Source organism: Myodes glareolus, chromosome 21 (assembly GCF_982192425.1).
Source record: "Myodes glareolus chromosome 21, mMyoGla1.1, whole genome shotgun sequence".
NCBI classification, from domain to species: Eukaryota; Metazoa; Chordata; class Mammalia; order Rodentia; family Cricetidae; genus Myodes; species Myodes glareolus.
In genome coordinates, this window is record NC_142046.1 from 19,813,756 (window position 1) to 19,840,278 (window position 26,523).

Here is a 26,523-nt window from a genome sequence, read left to right on the forward strand (position 1 = left end):
CTGGAATGTAAGCCACATATCATGTGATCACTAGTATCCAGTTTGCTTCCGTGGTGTGACCTCAAGGGGGTGGATTAATGGTCCTGGGGAAAGGAGCAGAGCCTGAGGGTCTAGAGGCACCAAGGTAACAGGTCTTCCTGCTGTGACCAGGAAGGCTATACTTCAGAGTTCAGTCAGCTCTTCATCGAGGTCACTAACCATGCCTCAGCTTGCTCTCCCTAGGATGCTTAGCCCTAGAAACCAGAGCCTTGTCACCTGGTCCAGGGAATGGGAAAGTGACATTGATACCACTGGGACCAGTCCCGCATGATAGGAGACTTAAGTCTCCTGGTACCTGAGACCAGGATGCAGGGAACTTCATGTAATATCACAGGCTCTCTCCTCAGCTCACAATCCTTGGTGTGGGGGTAGGGAGTGGGGCGAACAGGGATGTTGGACTCCCAGCATACCTGGAACAAGTACCAGCCCGGACTCAGTGCCCATTGAGGTCTCCTGGGAATGAAGGTCCAGTCTTCCCTGGGAGTGAGTCTCTAGAGTTTCCCTTAACACCTAGCTGCATCTTAATGCTGTAGCCTGAGTGGTGACCAAAGCCACCCCATGCGGACCCGGGACAGGGGCGGAGGCACCCGAAGGAGTTCAGAGTACCTTCACCAATGAGCTAAGGCTCGGTTTAGTGTATTTTTAGAGACGACAGCATCCAGCACTTGGCAGGGCAGAAATAGAAGAGGTTTTTTGGGGCTCTGGGCTGACAGTCTCTGGCTCTTGGGGAGCCAGGCTGGGGAGGGTGTGCATGTGGAGCGCAAACAACTTCTGCTGTTGAGAAAAACATCTCGAGAGAGCGCTGGCTGAGGATGGAGAATTATTTCTGTTGGTGAACACTCTTTATGTAAATGCCACGCACAGCGCCCGGCGTTGGCGCTGCTCGTTTGCATGTGTAATCACAGCAGGCGGGGCGCGGGGGGGCGGGGGGCGGATAATTATGTTTTAAAATACCATCCGGATTGTTTGATGTGTTCCCTCAGTCTCTGGGTAATTCCGGGCTGTAACGATTCTCCGCTGGCTGGGAAATGCCACCTGGCCAGCCTGACCACCAGTTGGTACCAGGCAGGGGTCTGCCTCTCAGCAACTTCCATTTTTCTGGCTTTTGTCCTCATTGACTGTCTGCCGACTGAGACTTCCTCAGACGCAGGTGGAGTTGTGCTATCCGGAGCTGCAGCAGTGGGCCTGATGCATCCTGGAGACTCTGCTCTGCCGCTCCAGATGCCGGGGACAGGGTTGAGCCTCACATAGGCTTCCCACCCTGTCTTCTGTTCTTGAACCCCTCCTGCATAGTGATTGACAGTTCCTTAGGGTGTGGGCGGTCACTTCAGAACCCAGATGTTGGCCCTTAGGGATGGATGTCCCAACATCTCCCTCAGGAACAGTGTGTCAAAATGACTTGCATATCCTTCTTCCTGTGCCATCTGTCCTCATGGGGCCCCTGCGCAGTGGCCCCCTGCTGAGAAGTGCTGAGCGTCCCTACTGTGTGGTCGTTGTGAGGAGGGACAGGAAGCTAGCCCATCTGGAGCAACCAGGTGTCCCTGTGTCTGTCTGATCTTGGAGCTGTCTCAGGGCAAGGTCTAAGTCTGAGCCTCCTGCATGGACCCTGCTAGGCTCTAAGCTTGTGGGGCCAACAGACTCAAGCTGTCTTAGGGCCAAGTCCTGCCTGCACCTCACAGACACAGATACAAGCAGACATGAACACATACAGACTTATACATTCATAGATACAGACACTCAGATACACAAGCATGCATGCATAAATGCACACAGACGCACCCAGACGCAAACATACATATACAAATAGAGAAACACACAGCAGAGAACAGCTGGCTGGGAACAGGTGGCCCTCGAAGGACCTAACCTGTGTGCTGGGAACACGGGAGAAGGTAATATGGCACCTGTGGCCTCTCTCTGAGCAAGGTGGACTACGTGTTACTGCCAGTCTCTATGGGAGACATGGACCAAAGATTAGCCAAAAGACTAGCCCAAGTGCAAGGCTTCCTGGGAAAGGGGGCTGGAGAGCCAGTGGGGAAATGGAGGAACTGAGACAGACTGCAGGATTGGGGTTAGGACCATAGGGCCTCCTATGTCTTGTAGCATTGGGTGCCCAACAAGTAGTCCTTAATAAGAAGCCTTGGCCCAAGCCCTCTGTGGCTTGTAAGAGACTGTTCTTCCTGCCTGTTGGATGCTAATGCTGGCTAACTGGTTTCCTAACTCTGTGGACCTGCATCATGGTTGTGACCTCAGAGTTAGTTGCAGGTGCAGAGGAGCTCTTGGGCCCAACTGCCTATTCCTGACATGGTTTGCCAGAACATTCCCATACAACAGGGATGCCGGACTGCCAGTTTTGCTTTTGACAGATATTTAGGAGCACTTCCTTGTGCCAGGCCAAAATAGTCCATGAGGCCGCATTCCCCGAATGTGCTAAGATACTCATTCCCTCGCCTGCCGAGTAGAACTAGTCCTGTCTGGTTACATCTTGCATGAAGCCACTCTGAAGAGAGCCTGGTGCCCTGTTCTGTTTCCCTCCCTGCCTGTGTCTTCCATGGGTTTTCCTGGCAGCGGAGCTGGCAGCTTTATTCTCTGAAAGGTGCAGGTTGCTGAGTTCAAACCCCACCTGCAGCTTCAAGGTCTCTTCTGGTCAGGTTGTCTGTATCCTGCTTCCAGAACCTGCCCTACGTTCCCCCCCCCCAGCCCTCCTTCCCGCCTAACCAATAGCCAACTGGGTGGACACTGGGAACGACCTCTCACCCTCTGCAGCCTGTTGCCAGGCCTAGGCAGGCATTCCTCACTGGCTGTCTTCCTGTTCATGCTATCAGGCATCTTTGTGGGCCAGGGCTGGATGTGGAGGTGGACACACTGCGTGTATAGTGTGGAGGGCTGGCCGCCCTGGGTTTCGGTTAGCCCCAGACTGGTTAGCCCCAGACTGGATTGTTTCTAACCTGGGCCTTGGGGGATGTGGTAGGCAGGTGCAGAGCAACCCAGGCTCTCCCATAGACTCCCACCTAATTGGATTAGTTCTTTGCCTTAGTGCAAGAGAAGCCAGAGCCCGTGCCTCTGGAAAGCCGCTCCTGTGTCCTCATCCGTCGCGACCTGGTAGCGCTGCCTGCCAGCCTCATCAGCCAGATTGGGTACCGCTGCCACCCGAAGCTCTACTCGGAGGGTGACCCTGGAGAGAAGCTGGAGCTTGTCGCAGGTGAGGTGGCCCCACCCATCATCGTCACCATATGCAAATGTCCTGTCCATTATTTTTCAGAGCTATGAACAATGCACTCATCACCAATCAGTCAAAAGGAAAGGAAAAAAAGAACATCTTAAATTTCTTCTGATTTCTCTTTAGAAGAATGTGTCATTAAGAGGAGTTATTCAATTGAATTAATTTAGCATTTTAATTGAGTCCCCTGAGCTGACCGGGCTCCTGATTGGCAGGGGCTAGATCCATGATGCATTTTAAATTAGGTCACAGATAGAAGAAGTCATATGTTTACCAGTGCCCCTCCTATCCCACTGTCCAGTCTCTCTGAATGGTATCTCACAGTCCAAAGTGGAGTCCAAAAGCCCTCACGGAAAGCACCTTTTCAGAAACATCATCCCTTTAGTGTTGGGGTCCATGCATGTTGTAAGACAGTACCCAACAAGATTCAAGTGGGTGGCACCTCACACTGTTTGCTGTAATTGCCTTGAGACTGGCTTCCACTCATAGAGGTCCTCTTGTTGCTGTCTCCTGAGTGATGGGATTAAAGGTGTGGTCTTTAATTGCTCTTTTTGTTTACTTGGGAAGCCCCTAGCAAGTTGGACAGATTCCTCAGCCCTGCCTGAACAACCCTTCTCCTGTTTCTGCCTGACACCCCCTACTGCCACATCCTGGGCAGCACTCCAGATTCTGCCCAGTTGTCCCCTCTCCTGGAAACCACTGCCTTAGAGACTTTATTACCAGTTCTCCGGTAGGCAATGTGGGACTGCTCCAACCAAGTCCTGGGATACGATAAATACTCTGGGAGCTAGAGACAGTCTCTCAGACTGCTGTGAAGCCATTTAAGAGGGTAGAATTGTTCCTTAGGTGACAGCAGGTTTCTTTCCTCATCTAGGCTCTTCCCCCCCCCGCCTCCTGCTCCCCAGACAGGGTTTCTCTATAGCTTGGGGCCTGTCCTGGAACCAGCTCTTGTAGACCAAGCTGGCCTCGAACTCACATAGATCCGCCTACCTCTACCTCCTGAGTGCTGGGATTAAAGACCTGCCCAGTGCCCAGTGACCTAGGCTCTTCTTTCTAAGATCTGGGAACTAGGTGCGGTATGCACACCTGGAACCAAGTACTTGAGAGGCTGAAGCAGGGGAACTGAGAATTGGAGGCAAACCTAAACTATACAGTAAGAGTTTGCCTCGAAACAAAAGGGTTTAGCTCATGCATGCTTCATCCGAAATAAGATGAGCAGACAGACATGGTGGTGCATGCCTTTTGTCCCAGCACGCTGGAGGCAGAGGCAGGTGAATCTCTTAAGTTTGAGATCAGCCTGGTCTACCAAGTGAGTTCCAGAACAGCCAGCACAGAGAAACCCTGTCTCAGAAAGGGAGCAAAGCAAAAAAGAAAGATGAGCCAGGCATGGTGGCACACGCCTTTAATCCCAGCACTGGGAGGCAGAGACCGGCAGATCTCTATGAGTTTGAGGCCAGCTTGGTCTCCAGCCAGAGCTGTTATAAGAGAAACCCTGTTTTGAGAAATGAAACAACAACAGCAAAACAAATGAGAAAAAGGGAAGCTGGGAGTTTAGGAGACATTGAAGCTATGGGGTTTGTCACAGCGTTCCCAGCCCTGCTAAATTTCAGTTGATGTAAGTTGGGAACTTGGCCTTAGCATCCTCCAACCCTAGTATCCTCCAGCAGGGCAGAACTGAGATTTCTTTCTGGAGGCCCCTTTTCACCTTCCGCCCCTCCTTAGGCTCCCCTAGCATCCCCTTTAGAGGGCATGAAGCCAGGTTTGGGTTATAATGCTAAAGGCCTCATACATTGATGTTTGCTGGCTTTAGGCTCTGGGGTCTACATCACACGTGGCCAGCTCATGAACTGCCACCTGTGCGCAGGGGTGAAGCACAAGGTCCTGCTGAGGAGGCTCCTGGCTACTTTCTTTGACAGGTAGGTGTGTAGGGGGTGGCAGAAGATTCTAGAGTTTCGTCTAGCTGTGAGCTGTCTGGTCATTGAAGCTTTGAGCTTTCACAGCCTTACATTTATTCCTAACATTGTGGACTTTTGGCCTGGAGATGCCCTGGGAAAGCTCCAGGAAGATTGCTCATCCTCTTATGCCAGGGCTCAGCCTAGAGAAATACTGGCTGTGCTTCCCCTCCCCAAAGAAAGTGAAAAGCCACATGTATATTACCATGTGCGTGGGGCCACGGAGTCCCTTCCCCAAGGAAAAGCAGCACACTCAGGAGGCGCTGGGTGTCCCGTGGACAGTGCCTCAGCTAGTTGCTCAGGTTGCCCACTCTCCCTTACAGAAAGGCTGGGCCTTCTCCCCGCATTGGCCTTGACTCAGAAGATGTGCATGCTTGTTTAAGGGAGACACAGGGGCGGTGTGGTGATTTTGGCTTTTTCACATGGGGTGTAGGTGGAGGGCCCCATTCCTTAGGTCATTTCTGGACCAACCCTGCTTCTTCTTCTCATCCCTCCTCCAGGAACACACTGGCCAATAGCTGTGGCACTGGCATACGCTCGTCCACCAGTGACCCGAGCCGAAAGCCCCTGGACAGCCGAGTCCTGAATGCTGTGAAACGTGAGTGGGTGGCGCTGGGTCACCGGTCTGCCAAACCGCAGGATCCCATCTAGAATTTAGATCCCAACCTGAGGCAGGCTAAGTTGGGCCCCAGGGTTATTCTGGGCCATGGGCTCCTGTCTCGAATGCTTGCTTTGGCCTGTAGCACTGGGACTGGGACCAGGAGGGAGAAAAGAGCAGCAAGCAAAACTCGTCTCGAGGTGTTAACGTCCTTGGTAGGTTTCCAAGTGTGATGAATTCAGCTGCGAAACTATTTTAATATGTGAAATAGATCTAATTTTCCTTTTTGAACAAAACCCCTTATTTACATGTTGAGGTTATTTTGAGCCTTTGCCATCTGTTCGGCCGGCTTCTGCCTCCCGCTCCTGCGTGGTGGGGCGGAGCCCAGTCCATCTCTGGCAAGCCACCGCCCAGCCCGGTACCCTCAGATGCAGACGAAGCCGTGCTACCCAACACACACACACACACAGACTGGCCCAGAGCACAGCCGCCTGTGGAAGAAATGTCTTATTGTCTTGCTTAGAAATTCCCTTTGTGATACTAATTCTGTTTTCTAGAAGAAGGGCCTTAGCAGTGGGTAACTGCAGTCTTGAGGCATGGAGGTGACAATAGGACCCAAAGATGCTGGGCTCTTAGGGACCTGTTCCTGCTCTGTGGGGACCTGGGCCTGACCTTGGTCTCCAGCTCCTGGTAGGAAACAGAGGAGGGCTTTTGTTTTGTTTAATTGAAGATGACACCCACCTTCATTTTGTTTGCTGTGTCTGAAACCAGGGTATTGGCAAACCAGCTCCTTATGTGGGGAGGATCCTCTTTCTACTTGTCCCGGTTTGCTTGTGAAGTTAGACACAGGTCCAAACCTGGTGGGCACCCAAGCTGACTAACCTTAGTCATAGACATCATCCCAAAGCTCAAATCGAGGGGTCTCAGTGGGAACCTAGATTGCAGACAGGCCAGCCCGGGGCACCTCACCTCTGTGGACACTTGGGCAGCTGTGGACCGAGCAGTGAGGGAGGCCACTCTTACACGTCCTTCCGCCTCTCCCTGCAGTGTACTGTCAGAACTTCGCCCCCAGCTTCAAGGAGAGCGAGATGAACGTGATTGCGGCAGACATGTGTACCAATGCTCGCCGCGTCCGCAAGCGCTGGCTGCCGAAGATCAAGTCCATGCTGCCCGAGGGTGTGGAGATGTACCGCACCGTCATGGGCGCCTCAGCCGCCAGCCTGCCCCTGGACCCCGAGTTCCCGCCAGCTGCTTCACAGGTGTTCGAGCAGCGCATCTATGCTGAGCGACGAAGTGACGCCGCCGCCATCGTGGCTCTGAGAACTGATGCTGTGAATGTGGATCTGAGCGCCTCAGCCAACCCTGCCTTCGAGGCTAGTGAGGAGGCGGATGGGGCAGGCTCGGTTATCCAGGAAGTGGCTGCCCCTGAGCCACTGCCTGCTGATGGCCAGAGCCCCCCTCAGGCCTTTGAGCAGGGCAACACCAGCTCCAGCAGGCCTCAGACACCGGTGGCCACAGCAACGAGAAGGCCAGAGGGCGCCTATGCAGGGACCTTGTAAGGGGCCGGCCAGGCCGACTCACAAGGGACCGAGTACTAAAGCTGCTTGCATGCGTTACTAATACAAACAAATGTGATCAAGCCACTTACCTACTGAACTGCTACTGCTGCCTGACAAAAATGTGATTTTTATTCTGCCTGTATTTAAAATGGATGAAGGAAACAAACACACTCACTATACTGTAAACATTTAGGCCACTGGCCGCGCTCTGGGAAGGTCCCAGGGCAACTTTTTGATATTCCTCAGCTCAGTCTCCCATGGTAGTGCTCCCCTCCCCCTTCTTGGGGAGGTGGAAGAAGCCACCAGATCCCTGATGTCCGGCCCTGACCCTGCCTCATCTACCCTTCCTATTCCTCCTGCTCTGAAAGCGGAAACTGGGGTAGCAGTGGCCTGTGGGTGGAGGGGCAGACATGACACTCCATTTCTTACCCATAAGGACCCCCAGTGGGGCAGTGCTGGGCCTCCAGAGGCCAGATTTCTCTTGTTTTCCTTCCTCCCAAGAAGCCACCTTTTTGTGTGTGCGAGAGAGTGAGAGAGTGAGTCTGTGTATGTTTTGTGTGTGTGTGTGAGAGAGAGTGTGTGTGTGCGTGTGTGTGCGTGCGTGTGTGTGTGTGTGTGTGTGTGTGCTCGCGCGCGCGTGTGTGCCCAGAAACCAGTGATGGCCCTGCAGCAGTGGCTGTGGCTGGTCACCTGGGAGTGGGGGAAGGACGAGGTGTTCTCTCCCCATACCCATGTCCTCACTCAGCTCCACCTAGACCCCCAGCGGCTGGCCTGCTGACCCCCCAGGGTCTCCATGCCCCTGGCCATGGCTGCCCTCACTACCCTCTGCCTCCCTAGCCACTCTGGGATTTTGCTTGTTTGCTGTTTTTGTTTAGTTCAGATCTACTTACTTTGTTTGTGGTTTGGAAACTTTCAGACCCAACAGAGCCAAAAAAAAAAAAAAAAAAAAATCAGTGAGGAGCTAAAGTCTCTATCCACAGCCTACTACAGATTTGGGCAAATACACGCCCATGGACCCCCATCTTGACCTCCCAGTGGAGGCAGAGGGGCCCAGGAAAGAACAGCTAGCCGTATACAAGTCAAGCTCAGCACCTGTGGGCCTAGCTAGCAGGACTCCGCTGCCCGAGGTGGGCTTATCGCTCAGCGTGGGTACCTGTGTTGTTGGTGGCAGGCACAGGCCTGGGCTGGGGTAGTAGGCAGGTGTGGATCTCATTGGGGACCAGAAAGTTAGAAAATCCTGAGGGTGGTGCCTGAGGAAGGGGCTTTGAGGACAGCTTTAAGCTAGTGTCTACCCCTTTTCTAAGTGTGGGAGATGCTCCCGAGGCTGCTTACCCAAGTGTCTCTTTTTGGACTCATGTCCAGAGACTGCCTGCTCACCCGCAAAGTCTAGCAGCTCCTGAAGTGCCCAAGGACACCCACGATTCCAAACCTGAAAGAAAGGTCTAGTGTTCCCATCCCTCTATACATCTTGATTTTGCTGCACTATGACACCACCCTCCCCCCATGCCCACAGACTGGGCAGTCTCTCCCCATCTGGAGGGCCATGGATTTGAGAGCATGAGGTGCAGTTTAGTCCTCCTGTGTCCCCCCCTTTTATATTATTTTTGCTGACGCTTCCCTGCCTTGGAGTGGCCTCCCAGGTAGCCCACGCACTGTGCTGACTGTAAGTACATGTCTTCCCCCTCTTCTGAAAGACCTGTGGTTTGGGAAAGGGAGAGGGGCATCAGGGAAGGCACTGTGGGAACTGACCTGAGCCCCTCTCCCTGCTCCTTGGGAGAGGCTTGCATTCCTGGGGTAAGTACAGAGGGTGGCTAATATCCAGCTCTGGAACTAGCCACCCGGAGATGGATCTCACCTCTCCCATTCCCTTCTTAGTCCTAGGTAGCTTGCAGCCCCAGCCAGCCATTTAGTGACTTGGACCAAACCCTCCTGGTGCTGGGAGAAGACCATAGAACTGTGGAGGGTATGGCAGGATTGGGGGGTGGGGGCTGTGCCCTTCGCCTCTGGAATATTCCTTTATCTGCTTTCCCCACCCAAATTTGCACTTTAATTTGACCATCCCTGGGGACCTTTGGGAGACAGACCCACCTGTTTTGGCTGGTGGCAGAAGGGCTCTCTCTCATCCCTCCACTCCAATATGGGCATGGTCCCCTCCCTGGGCCAGCATGGGGAGGGTGCCGCTGGCCATTGGAGGAGACGGTGGCCGCACAGAATGCCTGACCACTGCTCGGGCTAGCACAATGTCCTCAACCTCTGTCCTTTGTTCTGGGTAAGGAAGGCAAGAACTATAAGTAAAACTTCAATAATATTAATTAAATGTGAATGGATTCTGAGCTCTCCCTGTGCCCCGGGTGGGCCAGGCAGAGCGTTTTGCACTAATGTGTCCCATGGTGGACGTGGTGGGGAGCGTTTGCAAACATGCATGGCCAATGACTGTACCTGCTGGGGGGGTACTCCCTCTGCATCCTGAATGTACTGCAAGGCAGGCAGGTGGCAGGCCTGGGCTCCGAGGGGCCTTCCAGAGTGCCTTAGCATCTTTTGATTATTTTTTTTCCAAGGAAAACCGATTTTAAAAACCAGATGTCCCCCCCTCCTTTGTTTACAAGATGACTAATTCCAGAATCGGGCCTGTCTTGTCCTGCCACGTGTCCCTGACTTGTCCAGACCCTGTAGATGAGATCCTCTCAAGTGTCTGCACCTCTGTTCCCAGCTTGACTACTAGCAATATGCATATACTATGTAGAGTCTATTGTAGAAACTATTGCTACATCAGCATCTTTGCCATGAGGACAGTTGGGACTGGATTGTGTTGGAGCCGCTGGGGTGGAGCTGAATCCAGCCACCACTCTCCGCCCTCCCAGAGCAAACAACTGTCCCCGAGGCAGCGGGGACGGGTATAGCAGGTCCAGGGCAAGGGACCAGAGACAGGGCTGATACTGTGAGCTTGGAGGGGCTACCTGCCTGCCTGGCCATCTCAGTACTTGAATTCTGTCTTGTTTTCTATACCAGTTGCTTCAGCTAGCGTCTGATTTGGTGTCTTACTTTGCCCTTGAATGTGGATGCAGCGGTGTGTGAAAGGCAATCGAGAGGAGACCCTGAGGGTCCTGCATGGTGTGACTGCAGGTCTGGGCCTCCAGGCAAACTAGCTGTGTGGCATTTATTTAGAACCAAGAGGAAGGTGGAAGGAAGGGCCTGTAAGGGACTGGCAAGCTGGCAGGGCCTGTCCCCTCCAGGGGACTCTGGGGTGCCTGGTGCTACCTGGTTCAACAGTAGGAACCTCCTAAGCCCAGTGCTGCCCCTGTCCTGCCCCGCCTTGCCACATTGTGCCCTGCTTGGGTTCCCCAAAGGTGAAGTGGGAAGGGCAGATGGCCCACCGACCAGCTGAAAATTCGAGAGAGCCTGTTAGGATCTGCTTACTGTGGATTCCGAATTGGAATAGTGAGCATGTGACATCTCCGCTTTAACCACTGCTTCGAATGGTGCTGCTGTGTGGTTCTGCATGATGTCCGTCAGCGAGCCAGGCCTGTGCTGCTGGAAGAAGGGCTTGATACAGTGTTTCAGAAATGGCAAAGGTGTTTGCTTTTGTTTGTTTTGTTGTCCCAGAAAAGGAAAAGGATGCAGGATCGAAAGCATTCGGATTGAGTAGCCTCTGCTTGCGTCCCATCAGTCACCTCATTGCAAGCATTTTGCACACAATTGTGATTTTTATGTCAAAAGAAGCCAAAATTTGCAATACTATTTTTCGCAGACAAAAAGAGAAAGTATAAAATGTATAAATATTTTTTACTTGAACGTTCTGGGTGCAAGGAGAACATTCGTCCCTTCGGTGGGATGTTTGGAGAAAAGGGCCCAAGAGAGGGTTGTTTTGAAGGCACTGTCTAGGGGTTGAAGTAGTATCATAACTCATGACTGTTAGAAAATAAGTTAATAAAATCAGTTGCTCCCCTACCTCTCAGGAGGGCTTCACAGAACCACCGAGCTAGAGCAGACGCCACATCTTGGCTTTCTTTTGTTCAGGGGAGGAGAAGGCTTTTATTTTGTTCCTCCAGCATCCTCCTCTCTCTCTTTCTGTGCTGTGACCCTGTAGCGACAAGACTGTTACTTTGTAGCCATGGCTGACAACATTGTATCAATAACTAAAACCACGGCAATTGTGGGCAAGCTGACCAGGGAAAGCCGAGGGCTCTGAGCCTGTGCTCAGAGCTGTTTCAGAGGTTGAAGTCCATGACAAACAAAAGGATGTCATCATTAATTGTAAAGCGCTTTGTAAAATTCACATTTACAGAATAATAAAGTCAATTCAAATCCAGCTTTCTGAGACATTGTTTGTCCAGTGGGATGGTGGTAAGGGTACTGGGGAGAAGTCGGGAAGAGGTTTGGCTGTGGAAGAACATGGGTTACCTGGCCTAAGAGTCCCTGTTTGAGAGATTACAGGAGTGGGCCACTGCCCAGCCTGAGTCACGGTTGTATTTAATTTATTGTCAACAAAGTGGCTCTTCCTCTTCACCTGGCCCACCTGTCCTCTTCCGAATGTGTGGCTCCCTCTGTCCCCTCCCCTTGGCCAGGCCTGCCCCCAAGTGGGCAGAGGGGCAACTACATGTGGGTAGAGTTTATCCAGGCTGAGCCAGGGGTTCTGGGGTTTGGGTCTGGCAGTTGTTCTTTTTGTTCCTTATCCTGCTGGACTCGGGGGAGGGGGGGGGTGAGGAGGCATCTATCCAGCTTTAATATGACCTCTGAAGAGGGTCCTGGAAGCAGCATCTGAGGTCTCACCTTGAACCCTGGCCATGTGCATCCCACTAAAAGATGATCACCCCCAAGCCCCAGGCCTGCATGGGCAGGCTCCATGCTTTTGTAGCCTGTGTTTCCCCAGGACCACTTCTGGTCACCTGACAAGAGCCCATCCCAGTCTCTGGCTCCCTCTTTTTTTTTTTTTTTTTTTTAATTTACTTATTTATTATGTATTCTGTCTGTGTGTATGCCCGCAGGCCAGAAGAGGGCACCAGACCCCATTACAGATGGTTGTGAGCCACCATGTGGTTGCTAGAAATTGAACTCAGGACCTTTGGTAGAGCAGGCAATGCTCTTAACCTCTGAGCCATCTCTCCAGCCCCCTCTCTGATTCCCTCTTTATAGGCTTCAATATCACCTGCTTTGTGGAGTTTGGGGTAGATTCTCTAGTGCACCTGTTTTTTGTCAGTTCAAGGTCAGTCTGTTCTACAGAGTGAGTTCCAGAACAGCCAGTTCTAGTACACAGAGAAACCCTGTCTCAAGTGCCCCCCCCCAATAAAAAAAAGGGATGGACAGTAGTCCAGAGGGTCTGAGGGAGGGTTGTCCAGAGCTCTTCTGTAGGAGCCACAGCATCATGCCCTGTCCCCATCAAAATGCCCAAGGGACAAGGTCACAGGTAAGAGAGGTGAGTACTGAGCCTCCTTTTCATATCCTACCACCAGGCCCAGCTTGGATTGGAGTCAGTGGGTGTATGCCCAGTTCTAGGAGGGGGCCATTAGGGACACTTTCCCCTCTAGCTCTAAAATCCCACCCTTGCTGCCACTACCACCACCTAACCTTCATCCACTTGGGCTGGTGGATTCTTAGCCATGCACCCTGGCTGTCAAGGAACTGGAAGGGCCTATTGGCTGCATACCCAGAAGGGCCCAAGACCCTCACCCAGAAGCGATGCCAAGGCCCCCAGCAGCCAGGATAAATAGGGCCAGATGACCTCATGGGTGTCAGGGAGTATTGGTGTGAGACAGGTTCTGTCTTATCAGGATCTCTGGAATTGGCCACTCAGCACATGCCAAGTGTCAGAGTAATCCTGGCTTTCCGAGAAAGCTGTGAAGTCGCCACCAGTGATACATCCTCCGACCTGCCCCTGCCATGACCCTGTGATCTTGGAGCCTCTGACAAAATCTAGCTATGCTCAGAAAATTTGTGTCAGCATCTTGCATTTGAGCACAGCCCCTTCATCCCTTTGGCCTGTGGTAAGGAGGAAGATGCTGCATCAGCAGGTCCCTGGCTTTGTCCAGCTTTTATGATCCAGCGGGAAACTGCTGCTAGCCCAGGGAGGCCTGCAGAGGTATACATGGGGTACATGATAGACCTGTTCAAGTCACATACCCCTCCTGCATTGCTCATAGGAAGGTGGACCAGCCCCCTTCCTGCCAGTCTTAAGAGGGGCCTGAGTGTGACTTTGTTCAGAGCTGGCCCCACCAAAGTGGAAGTATTCTGTTTTGGCTATCACAACTCTGCCTGTGGTCAGGGCCTCTTGTTAAGGGACCCACACAAAGGAGAGGAAGGCAGCAAGGACCGCACGCACAGCAGCTTAAAGCCAGGACCCCCTTTTATGCAATAGGATGTGGGAGTTTCAGAGACAGGGCAGAGCTCTACAGCACTAGGAGGGGCAGGCCTGCCTTGTTCTCTCTGCCCTAAGGATCCAGCTTCCAACCCCCAAAGATCTCCTGGATCCCCGCAGGCTTCTGTAGAAGGGCTAAGGGGTGGATTCAAGAACCTAGAGCTGGCAGCAGGGAGACCTGAAGAAGCTGTCTCTATCCCTACAGAAGTATAATACTACCACATTGCCTTTGGGGAGTGGGGTAGAGCTAGGAGGGGACCAAAGAGACCAGACCCAGGATTATAGCAGGCGCCTTGCTGGGTAGGAGGGGCTCAGTGACTGGGTGACTTGGGGGTTGGGTTTAGTCAGAGCCAGCAGGGTCACTGAGGCAGACCCCCTTCCCACCCTCAAACTCTGGCATTCCTGAGCCAAGAAGCTGGCACCAGTCTTCCTGGATCCTTAAGTGATAGACAGACAGGATAAAGACAGAATTCTAGCAAAGCAGACTGCCTCCTCAGGGACCAGGGCAGCTGTCTGGGCAGGGTTGGGACAGAACAGGGTGAGGAACAGGAAGATGGGATTTCTATGTGGGATGACTCTAGTGGGTCTGTGGTTCTATCCTGCGATACTTCAGGAACAGAAATCATCTCCGGAGGTAAAGGTGCTGGTGCCAAGCCCGATGCCCTGAGTTCAATCCCTGGACTGCACATAGCAGAAGTAGAGAATTGACTGCTGCAGGTTAGCCTCTGACCCCCACCACCACTCTATGCCATTCTCTCTCTCTTTCAAGAAATGTAATTAAAAAAATATGTCACCTCAAGAGTACAAAGTCACCCCCAGAAAGGGCCCTCTGGTCTTTTTTATTAGCATGTATGAATTACACATACTAATGAGTTTCATAGTATTTTTCCTACATGTACACAATGTATTCACCCATCACCCTCTCTTCTCTTCATACTTCCACAGATGCCTTTCCTCTTTCCCTCTAGTCCCCCTCTGCTCTGTGCCTCCTGTGTGTGTGTGACCCGCTGAGTTTCATTAGGGTTGCTTACAGAGGCGTAGGTGAGCAGGCAGGAGAGACGGCTCAGGGGTTAAGAGGACTGGCTGCTTTTCCAGAGGACCTGGGTTTGATTGCTGGCACCCAACTGTCAGCTCACATTCATTCAGTTTCCAGAGGATCCACTGCCCTCTTCTGGCCACTGCATGCACTGCACACATGTGGTACATAGACATACACGCAGACAAAACATCCATACCTGCAAAATAGAAAGTCAGGTTAGAGGATAAAATAATGGAGACATGGGTGAAGGGCTATTTACAAGAGCATAGGTAACTTACGGGTGGCTCCACCACTGAAGATCATGTCTCTTTCCCTCAGCATCCATTAACTACCTGTAGCTCCTCAGGGATCTTGTGAACCCTTCTCTCTGGCTGGAATCTCCAGCTCACTTCTGCTGGATCCAGAAAGCCCCATTCCACTCTCTCCAAACCTCACCCTCTCAGGAAATCTCCAACAAAGAAAAAGACACCAAAAAGCCCAGTTCACATTCTTGGCAGCTGCAGCGGTTCCTCCCCTCAAGGTGCCAGCAGCCCAAGTTCTGGCCTAAAGCCTACCATACTTGGGCACACACCACCTTCTGGAGGATGCACCATTACCCCTTACCTCCATGCTTTAGTTCTGGTGTGTGACTTCCTCTGCCTCTTCTCCTGCCTCAATCCCTGGGGCTAGAGAACTCACCTGGAGTTGCTTTGCTCAAAGCAAACCTGTACTTTTTTTTTAACCTTCATTTAGATTTATTTATTATGTATATAGTGTTCTCTCTGCATGTATGCTTGCACACCAGAAGAAAGCACCAGATCTCATTATAGATGGTTGTGAGCCACCATGTGGTTGCTGGGAGTTGAACTCAGAACCTCCGGAAGAACAGCCAGTGCTCTTAACCTCTGAGCCATCTCTCCAGCCCCAAACCTGTTCTTTTACTTTTTCAATTTGGTTTGATCTGGCTAACTGTGCCAGCAAAGAAACCTACTATCGAGGTACAGAAAATGTATTGCTCTCTATGGCAGACCGTTTACAGGCCTTACGTTCATGTGTGTGTACAGAACATACACATGCACACTTGCACACACACAAGGACTAGGTGTGTCAGTGCATACCGAGGATGTAGTTGGTCACCTCTGCACCCCAGGTGGTGGGGTCACCCAGATTCTAGTCCTTCAGTTTACTGTCAAGGTGAACAAGGCTCTAGGCTGCAGAGGAAGGCATATGCTTTCCTTACTGTCACCTGAGGTCACTAGTGTTCCCACCAACAGTGATAGGAGTACACTAGTACATCACTAGTTAAAACCTAACAGAGAGATATTACTTTCCTCCACCTGCCCTGCTTGGCCAAGGTCAAGAACCCTTTCCCTTCCCCTGTGAGGCCTTTCTTCTGCCCCCTTTAAAAAAAAAGATTTATTTATTTATCATGCATACAGTATTCTCAGTACTCTGCCTGCATGTCTGCCTGCAGGCTAGAAGAGATCTCATTACAGATGATTGTGAGCTACCATGTGGTTGTTGGGAATTGAACTCAGGACCTTTGGAAGAGCAGACAGTGCTCTTAACCTCTGAACCATCTCTCCAGCCCCTCTTCTGCCCTTTTTGTCTTCTAAGCTTTGCTTACCAAGCAGCCCCCTTTCTTAGTGGGAAATGACTCAGTGCAGTAGAGGTATGCTAACTGAACATTGGAGTACCTGCGTGGGGCCAGCTCTTTGTGAGCTTATGCACCTTTGTGCCTCAGTCTCCTCAGGTTGTGTGGGCAAGGTCACTTTCTCTACCCTTGCTTGTTGAAATGTAGTTTCGCTTTGTCGGTCTATTTGGGCCAGGTAGGGACTCGGCACTCAGGGGACGTCCTAGAGATGGAAAAGTTCTGGTCGGAACCAGGCTGCATACCATGGGTTATTCTCCTGGCATAGGGAGGACAGCCGCTGCTTTCCGGTGGACTTGGCTCTGTCCTGCGTGTGGAGAGGAAGTGATGCTATGGATGGAGGCAGAGCTTGGGTCATGGCCACCCTGGCACTGACCTTTGTGAAGCCACACTGCCGTCCTTCACAGTTCACTGCGTAGCACCATTGCTCACTGAACCCCAGCAACCCATATCTGCTCAGCTCTGTTGCTGGACTCACAAGAGCCCCAGGAGGAAAGGTCTCACTGCCCCTGGAGTCCTGTGCTGCCTCCTGCTCTGTTCTCACAGCAGCACTAGGGATTAGGGGCCTTTCACCTGAGCTATATTGACAGGGAAAAGAATTCACAGCCACTGGCCAGTGGGATGATGGTTCAGCAGGAGAGACACTTCCACTAAGGCTGACCGACAACCTGAGTGGGGTACCCCGGATTCTCATAAGTGAAGGAGAGAACTAATCTCACAAGTTGTCCTCTGACTTCCACCTGTGAACCATGGCACACACACATACCCCAAAACACATCGGTTCCACTTGAGAACTCTCCCCACCCTCACAAATCACGCTGATTTACGTGTTTTTCCTTTTTCTCTGGTACTGGGGATGGCACCAGGGCCTCTTACCTGCAGACAAGGTGCACTATTGAGCCACACTCCTGTCCCTCATTTGTTTTCTAAAAGCTCTCATTCAGCGGCCACCGGCAAGTCCACAGGCTGCTTGCCGCTCTACACGCGTTAAGCACCTTGAGTATCTCTGGTTCCGATTTCGGTATTCATCTCGGTCCTCACACACTCACAGAGCCATTTGTCAACAGGCTGCGGGCCTGTCCCACGGGTCTCTGTGTTTCTGTGACTTTTGTTTTGCTGTGGGGTGGGCGCTGGCCAGTGTTACCCTTCTCCATCTAGGAAACGTGGGCTGCACTTTTCTCCAAGTTTCTGATGTGATCACACCTAGCCTGGAATTGGGTCTGGAGAGTATGCTGGGCCCTGGAGTCTCCCCTTCCCAGTTCTTTCCAGGGCGCAGTTTGCCCCCCCTCTTTCTCTTCCTTTCTTTCCTTCCTTCCTTCCTTCCTTCCTTCCTTCCTTCCTTCTTTCTTTCTTTCTTTCTTTCTTCCTTCCTTCCTTTCTCCCTCCCTCCCTCCCTTCCTTCCTTTCTTTTTTCTTTCTTTCTCTCTTTCTTTATTTTAATTAGTCTATTAATCAAGGCAGGGTCTCACTATGGTGATGTGGGATTTCCCTCTGCATGCTGTGATTACCATTAATGAATAAAGAAACTGCTTTGGACCTATAAAAGGGAAGAACTTAGCTAGGCAGGGAAAACTAAACTGAATGCTGGGAGAAAGAAGGGCAGAGTCTGAGAAAAGCCATATAGCCCGCCCTACCCACCCACCCCAGCCCCAGCTGGAGACAGATGCTGGGAACTTTACCTGGTAAGCCACAGCCATCTGGTGATATACAGATTAATGGAGATAGATTAAATAAGGATGTAAGAGTTAGCCAATAAGAAGCTAGAGCTAATGGGCCAAGCAGTGACTTTAATTAATACAGTTTCTGTGTGATTATTTTGGGGCTAAGTTACCAGCAACCAACAAAGTGGCTCTCTCCTCCTACACTATGTAACCCTGACTGGGTTGGAATTCACTACATAGACCAGGTTGGCTTCACACTCACAGAGATCCATCTGTGTCTGCCTCAGAAGTGCCGGGATTAAAGGTGTGTGCCACCATACCTGGCCTCCTGAAAACATTTAGAGGGAACAGGGAGACCAGCTTGTCCTGGGGGGCTGTCCCAAACCTGATTTAGTGTCACAGAGGGTAAGTCCCCAGTCTAGGTGGGTGAACCATCTGTTCCAAGGACAGACTGGTTACAACCACAATGACTCTAGCCTGTATTTCTGGGGTCAGGATCTTGAAGCTGTGACTATTGACAAGCCACAGCCAGGCTCAACAAGAATGACCTGGGAGAGCCTGGCTTCTGGCTGGGCTCTCATCTAACCTGTGAGCTGTACTCTCAAGACAGCTGCTACCAGGAGCACCAGCACATGAAGGCAGGAGGCCCAGTGTCCTTACCAGCTTATGTCAACTTGACACAAACTAGCATCATCTGAAACAAGGGAACCTCAACTAGAAAAAAAAAAATCACTCCATAAGATCCAGCTATAGGGTATTTTCTTAGTAATTGATAGGGGAGAGCCCATTGAGGGTAGGGCCATCCCAGTGGTGGCCCTGAATTCTATAAGAAAGCAGGCTGAGCAAGCCAGGAGTAGCAAGCCAGTAAAGCAGCACCCCTCCACGGCCTCTGCATTAGCTCCTGTCTCCAGGTTCCTGCCCTGTTTGAGTTCTTGTCTGACTTCCTTTTGTAACATGAGGGGCCGGCTTGTTGGGGTTTCCGTCCCACCCGGTATCCCACAGCTGGCATACCCCAAGGAAAATCACACACAGGACTCCATAAGGTTATAAACTGATTGGCCCATTAGGTCAGGCTTCTTGTTAGTTCTTATGACTTATCTTAACCCATTATTCTGATCTATGTTAGCCATATGGCTTGGTACCTTTTTCAGCTGTCAGCTTACATGTTGCCTCTTCAATGGTCTGCGCAGGAATGGCTGAGGGAGCTTTCTCCTCCCTAGCCTTATCCTATTCTCATTGCCCCGCCTCTACTTCCTGTCTGGTTGACCCGCCTATACTTCCTGCCTGGCCAATCAGCGTTTATTAAAATACATGATTGACAGAATACAGACAATTCTCCCATACCATCCTTTGATGATGAACAGTGATGTGGAAGTGTAAGCCAAACAAACGCTTTCCTCCTCAAGTTTCTTTGGTCATGGTATGTCATCACAGCCATGGCCACTGTAACTAGGACACCCAGGCACAGCATCTCTTCTTTGTCAGACCAGTGACTGTTCTGCCCCGCTAAAGTCAGGCTTCTGGAGCTAGAGAAAAAAGTGGGCATGAGACCAGTGGCCTGCGTGTGCCTAGTAGTGGGCCCAGGAGTCTCGGAAAAGTCCCTCATTTCCTCTGAGTGCCAGGCCCATGCTCCCAGGGGAGCAGGATAAGTGCCCTCAGTCCCTGGAGCCCCTGACCGTGGGCATCTTAAGGCTCAGATTTTATGAACCCTGAGATCCCATGAAGGCTCAGGGAATAGGGAGCTGAAGTCCGTCCTTTGGCTCATGAAGGCAGTTTCCAAGAGGACCTGGGTAGTCCTAGGAGATCATCTGAGTCACCCGGACCCACCTCATACAGCAAAGTCTTCTCTGTTGTCACATCTTCCCCCATCCCCCACTACATGGATGCTCTAACTGAAGCCTGGAGAAGGTGGCAGCTCCCACCCAGCCAGGAAGCAACAGGAGCAAGAGGGAGGCCCTTGCCCTGCTCCCAGTAAAGCCTGGGGAGCCCTGTGTAGTGTTGGCAGGTGTCCAGCCTGTTTGCCTGTGAGTGTCACAGGCCAAGGGGTGCAGGGAGGGTGGACATGATGTCAGGGCCTAGGACTGGCTGTCCCTCTCATTTCTACCTAGAGTCATGAAAAGAATGGAGTGTAGTCGACATTGACTCTGATTGACGGGGGGTGGGGGGCAAGGATCTGGGTTCAGGGAAGGCACGGAACACTGGATGTCCCGCGCTACCGTCTCGCCAGCAAGAACCACGCGGTACACATAGGATCCTTCTGCAGTAAAGCTTTAATGCCCCTTGGGAGAGCGGGCATCAGCCAACATGGCGGAGACCCAGATAAGATGGAACCCATCCCTTATATAGGAAACAGACCCTGCTTTGGACGTGTCACTCTTGGATAGGTCCATTGTTCCCAGTCCCAGGTGATGCCTCGGGAGTAGGCGGGGACTCAGTGGGAAATTACCGAGCACATGTGCGTTCACCTGGCGGTGAAGCCGGATGTCAGCGCCATCTTGATAATGGAGAATGTGGCTGCGGCCTTCTACATCTCCCCCTAATTTTACTTCTTTGCAGAAAGGCAACTCCCTAGGAAGGTAAAGATAGAGGTCGCACTTCCCAAAATGAAAACATTAAAATGGGCTTACACGGAATCTGTCCCTAGGCTCATGACACCTGGAACCTATCCGGCCTGCCCTTTGCCAATTTTCTGGGAAAGGGAATATACGGCAGGAAACCCTTAAGCAAAGCGACTTATCTCTCAGAGAGGGCCATTCTCTGTGCGATGCTCTTCAGCTCAACAACCTTCAGGGCTAGCTAAGCCAAGCACTCCACCCTGTGCAATGGACCACAGTCCTAGGGGTGCAGGAGCTGGTTGGCTTAAACCTTACTGCTTTAACATAGATAGCCACATATCAGTAGAGGCCCCTGTTCCAGGGCAGCCAGCGCTTGTGCAATAACCACTTTGTCCCTACGATTTTGGGATTTGAGTCAGCAGACCATCCAGAGGAGAAACACTAATCCATAGCATAGGACTGTTCCAAAACATTTCCACCCCCACCCATTCTTTGAAGTAGGGGAATGAGAGACACGGCCCAGGACTGGAGTCCTACGGCCAAGCTTATAAATCATCTCTAGGACGGTAGGGAGGGGGCCCAGAGTCTTATTGGTTGTAAAAAATCGGGGAGACACCGCCATCCTATGGTTGACTGGTAACAGCTTCAGGAAGGCTGAGAGTGTCCTCCATCGGTGTTTTGTCATCCATCCGCAAAATGGCAGGAGGAACAGCAGCCAGGTCCTCAGGCGAATCCGTGTGTTATGGATCACTCTTCACTGTTCGGGTCAATCGCTCTGGCAGCCAGAATGGGCTTTCTTGATCCTGTGGGAAGACACAAACAGCTCCCCTGGATCTCAATAAGATGGGATCCGGGCCTTTCCATTCATTAGAAAGCACATCTTTCCACTTAACCAACTCTTTGGGCCGCTGCGGATCCGAACAATGTCGTGTTGCAGCATTTTGGCCATTATCATCCAGATTTAAAAAATTTATGGTGAACAGAGCCATGGCGATGGCCATTCTTGGCATCGGGGGCAGTTCCTTTATTATTCCCCCCCTTTTTGTTTAAATAGATATTTATCCAATTTTTAATTTAAATAACCATGGCATTTTGTAACCTATCTTGAAGATACCCATAGTGTTTAGCAGAAATAACTGACAGGATAAGGGAAACTGATAGCAAGCAATAACTGACAAAACAAGGGGAAATCTAGCAGCATAGCAATGGCACAGCAACAACAACATTGCAATGTACAACAACAACACAGCAATAACTGACAGACCAAGGGCAGGAGCTGGACCATCCCTCAGGAACCCGCCAGCTCCGCAGCAATCAGGCCAGACAGCTCCATAGCAGAGGCTTTGTCCTCAGGCCTCTGGACAGATGAATCCATAGCATGAATAGTAGCATTTCTAGAAAAAAAACATAAACAAACTCTTCTCCCAAAATAACATTTAAGAGTATTAAAAAACTCAGTGTAAAAATTTAGCACAGTCAGTACTGGAAGTAGGCTGGTCTTGAACTTAGAGACCTATAGGTCTCTGTTTTAAAGAGCAATCTTGTTTGTCTGTGTCATTATAGTAGGCCTTAGAATTAAACCATTTTAAATCTGGCACAGATGAGATTATTGTTTTAAAAATATGAGAAAACCGTTTTCCTGTTTCCAGCCTGGAGTCCTAAGATGACGTGGCCATTGGGGAACCCATATGGGGATCTCTGTTTTTTACGGCATGGGCCGTGTTGCCCCAGTGGCGCCTAGGAAAAACCCAGGCCCTGTTTGTTGATATTAGATTTAAGATTTATTGGCTCCCGTATTTCTTGCTGGTACGGTGGCCTCGGGCTCCAGAGCCCGCCCGCCATCCAAGGGCTGTGTGCGGCCCTGGGCCTGCTCGCTGCGCAGCTCCCTGTGTCCCAAGCCAAGAAGTGGCGGCTCCACCCCCAGGCGCCCCTGCCTTCCCCGCGGGGCTAGCCTCGTTCTCTGAGGTCTGAGGCTGTGTTGGTGGCGGAGTGTGGCGGGAGCCGACACCCAGACCAAGGCTGCACAGGCCGGCAATAACTCAAGGTCCGCGCCAGAGCCTGCGGCTCAAGGGGCCAATGGGAGAGGCGGCGAACAGGGCCGCTACTCTACTAGCCAACTCTCAACACCTGTGCCACAGCAAAAGCGGCTGTAAACCCAATCACCCCGAAATCCAAGGGCCCTTCGCATCCACCTCCCTGCGGATCCTGAAACACCAGACAAGCCAAGCGTATACACAGCAATCTTTCAGGAGGACTTGAGTTCTTTAAAATGCTAAGCAGTTCTTAAAAACTTAAGTCGCACTATGTAGATGTAATACGGTATTGCCTGTTTACTGTGTCTAAACCTTAATTGCGCTTTTATTATGATAAATACGACCAGCCCTGCCTGAAGTCAGCATCGTTTAGCATAGCCAAATGGAATCAGAGCCATTTTACCCTCAGAGACCAGCACAGTTTTAGGTACATTGTAAGCCTTTTGGCCCGGCTGCCTGTGGCACCGCTGTGACATCCTCCAGGCCAGGCACCAACCGAGCTGCACCAATTGAGCCGGCGCAACGTGCTCCCCACCATAGCCACAGAGCAAAGCTCCGCTCCAGCCGCCCTCCAGCCCCAGCTGCACCCATTCCGAGCCCAAACCGGTGTACGGAGCAAAGCTGAACTCAGAAAAGCAGGCTTGAAAGGACCTCATTTAATCTTTAAGGGAATTTGGGCGTCGTTTAGTCCCTTTGGCTGCTTCCTGCTGTTATTGGGCCGTTGCATTCTTAGGGGTATACACTACAACATTTCAGGAGGTCTCGGTGATTCAAACCACGTGGATCTCAAGCACGTACTTAGGCTCCCATCCTCCGTGGAGGCGAAAACAGAACCTCTTTCCCAAAACATCATATCCTTAGCAGTTTCTAAGTTTAAATATCTTTCTCCTATCCAGTACACAAAAGACAACACATATAACATAACATAAAGCTTTTGACCTTGTAAATCAGCCTTCTCCCCCATTTTTACTTTTTTTAAAATCACTGGGAGGTCCTTTTTAACTTATTTTCTTTTCTGTCTCCCCCATTCTTTACCGGAGGGTCCTTTTTAACTTATCTGGGTGCGCGCACAACCTCCCACTGCTGCTCAGTTTCTGATATGCTCTCTGGACTTTAGAACGTACCTCTCTGAGCACGCATGCCTACAGTTCTGAATCCTCCTTGTGTCCAAGGGGTCTCCGGCGGTGCAAAGTTCTTCTTTTTCTTCTTCTTCCCGGGTATCGGCACCAGATGTCCCGCGCTACCGTCTCGCCAGCAAGAACCACGCGGTACACATAGGATCCTTCTGCAGTAAAGCTTTAATGCCCCTTGGGAGAGCGGGCATCAGCCAACATGGCGGAGACCCAGATAAGATGGAACCCATCCCTTATATAGGAAACAGACCCTGCTTTGGACGTGTCACTCTTGGATAGGTCCATTGTTCCCAGTCCCAGGTGATGCCTCGGGAGTAGGCGGGGACTCAGTGGGAAATTACCGAGCACATGTGCGTTCACCTGGCGGTGAAGCCGGATGTCAGCGCCATCTTGATAATGGAGAATGTGGCTGCGGCCTTCTACAACTGGAATCACACTGGAAGAACTTGGGGTGTCTGAGAGACCTTGAGCTTGACCCCGACTAAAGAGGCCCTGGGTCCTTTGAAGGGAACCTGTGTTCTCCATGCTCAGGCCTAGAGACTGGGAGGTCATTAGCCTTTGGGTCAGTGGGGTCAGAAGATAAGAATCCAGGGTTGCAACAGCCTTGGGTTTGCTTAGGCTGGGATTCTGGGAGAGTTCCACCAGGCAGTGGTGGCGTACACCTTTAATTCCAGCACTCGGGAGGCAGAGGCAGGCGAATCTCTGTGAGTTCGAGGCCAGCCTGGTCTACAAGAGCTAGTTTCTAGGACAGGCTCCAAAGCTACAGAGAAACCCTGTCTCGGAAAAACAAAATAAATGCTCAGATTCATGCTGGACCACTGCAAAGGGCTTGCACTATGGGTGTGGAAGACTCACCCTTGAGGTCTTTCAGGGTGGGGTGGAAAGAGGGATGCCTGGCAGCCAGGCTCCAGAGCCACCGTATAGACAATACAGAACCATCTCTTCCCACGGCAGAGAGGTTGGCAAGTGACCCTTCCCGAGTGGGAAACATAAATTATTAGGCTTGAAAGCTCAGGCCATTTAGGCTTCACTCGATTGGCAGAGGCCCATGATGCCCTCTGCTTCTTGCTGTTGGATTATACATCCGTACCGAGTGCCGACTGCTCAGAATACCATTCCTGGAACGGAGGCGGACAGCAGGACTCTCTGGAATGAAAATCAATTTGATTAGAGAGCAGTCAATTACCGTGGAGACCACGGCTGTGATCCGGGCAGAGAACCAGCTCTGAGAAAAAAAAAAATGTGTAAAACTTTTAGAGGGATGGCCTGCCTGGGGGAGGGGTGCCAGACCCAAAGCTCCCTGGGAGTGTCCACAGCTCAAGCACCGGCTGAGAGGTGTGGAAGTGCCCCAGCCACTCTTTTTCCACTTGGCCTTGGCTCCAGCTCCGTTCTTAGTTCTGGCCTTTCCATTTAGATGAGGTAACACCCATGTCCACAGTGAGGTTGTCGGAGGCTTAAGTGGCAATGTTTGCGAAGTGCTCATCGGTGCCTGGTGAGTAGGAAGTAATTGGTAAATGTGTTGGCGGGAAGACTGGGCCAAAGGTCAGCCGCCCAACACCAGGGCTCTAAAGGGACCCCACCACCCACCTGGCCCTAAAGAATTGGAGAGATAGCTCAGCAGTTAAGAGCCCTTGTTGATCTTGCAGAGGACCTGGGTTTGGTTCTCAGCACCCACATGGTGGCTTGCAGCCATCTGTAACTCCAGTTCCAGGAAGATGTGATGGTGCCCCCTTCTAACCTCCATGGATATCAGGTATGTATGGCGTGCATACATACACAGCAGGCAAAACTCTCCTATACATAAAACAAACAAACAAATAAAAATATTATAAAAATATTAGGGCTGGAGAGATGGCTCAGAGGTTAAGAGCATTGCCTGTTCTTCCAAAGGTCCTGAGTTCAATTCCCAGCAACCACATGGTGGCTCACAACCATCTCATAATGGGGTCTGGTGCCCTCTTCTGGCCTGCGGGTATACACACAGACAGACTATTGTATACATAATAAATAAATATTTAAAAAATATTATAAAAAGAGTTTCAGGAGGATTCTGGACTAAGAATTGAAGAAAAGCTGAGTCCAGCCACAAAGATCTGCCTGAAACAAAAAGAGAAGGTTCCTTGGTTTATGACTCTGGCCACCTTGACCCTCAATCCCTTCCTCCATAAACAGAGCAGTAGCACCTCCTGCGGTCCAGGAAGGAGTGATGCTGTTACAGGGCCCCCACGGTCTCCTTGTCTGTTGAGAGCTGGAACGCACTGAGTCCCTCTGTCCCACAGGGAGCTAACACCACTCTGCTGCCTTCTCTCTCACTAGCCTTGGTCAGGGCTTCAGGTCCCTCTCTGGCCTCTAATCTTCTCCTTTGTCCTCTATCCTCAAAACTCTGAGGTGGACTTGGTACACTGTGGTGTCCCCGGTACACTGTGGTGTCCCCATCCCATTTCTCACGCTGTAACGATCACAATGATGTCAATGAGCATTTCTAGCTCATGATGAGCACAGAAATAAGAAACTACAGACGACCCCTGTTGTTGCTTCAGCCAGTTTTGTGGGGTTTGTTTGTTTGTTTGTTTATTTGGTTTGGTTTGGTTTGGCTTAGTTTTTCGAGACAGGGTTTCTCTATAGCTTTGGAGCCTATCCTGGAACTCGCTCTGTAGACCAAGCTAGCCTCAGACTCACAGAGATCCTCCTGCCTCTGCCTCCCGAGTGCTGGGATTAAAGGTGTGCGCCACCACCGTCCAGGTGCTTCAGCCAG

The 26,523-nt window shown here is 51.3% G+C and overlaps 1 protein-coding gene and 1 long non-coding RNA gene across 3 annotated transcripts in view; one reads left to right on the top strand and one right to left on the bottom strand.

Moving 5' to 3' along the window:
* Nacc2 (NACC family member 2) overlaps window positions 1–11,674 on the top strand; it is a 67,898-nt gene extending 56,224 nt beyond the window's left edge. For both annotated transcript variants that reach the window (XM_085681526.2, XM_048452713.3), the window contains exons 3-6: window positions 3,074–3,238; window positions 5,067–5,172; window positions 5,709–5,806; window positions 6,854–11,674. In XM_085681526.2, coding sequence (XP_085537652.1) covers window positions 3,074–3,238; window positions 5,067–5,172; window positions 5,709–5,806; window positions 6,854–7,365 — 881 coding nt within the window. In that variant the 3' untranslated portion in view covers window positions 7,366–11,674. The remainder of the gene's footprint in view (window positions 1–3,073; window positions 3,239–5,066; window positions 5,173–5,708; window positions 5,807–6,853) is intronic.
* Window positions 11,675–20,299: 8,625 nt separating this feature from the next.
* Window positions 20,300–24,186, bottom strand: LOC148118681 (uncharacterized). Its single transcript, XR_015735848.1, has 2 exons — window positions 23,760–24,186; window positions 20,300–21,996 (listed from the first exon to the last, which is right to left on the bottom strand). It is a non-coding gene; the product is annotated as an uncharacterized LOC148118681 (long non-coding RNA).
* Window positions 24,187–26,523: the final 2,337 nt, after the last annotated feature.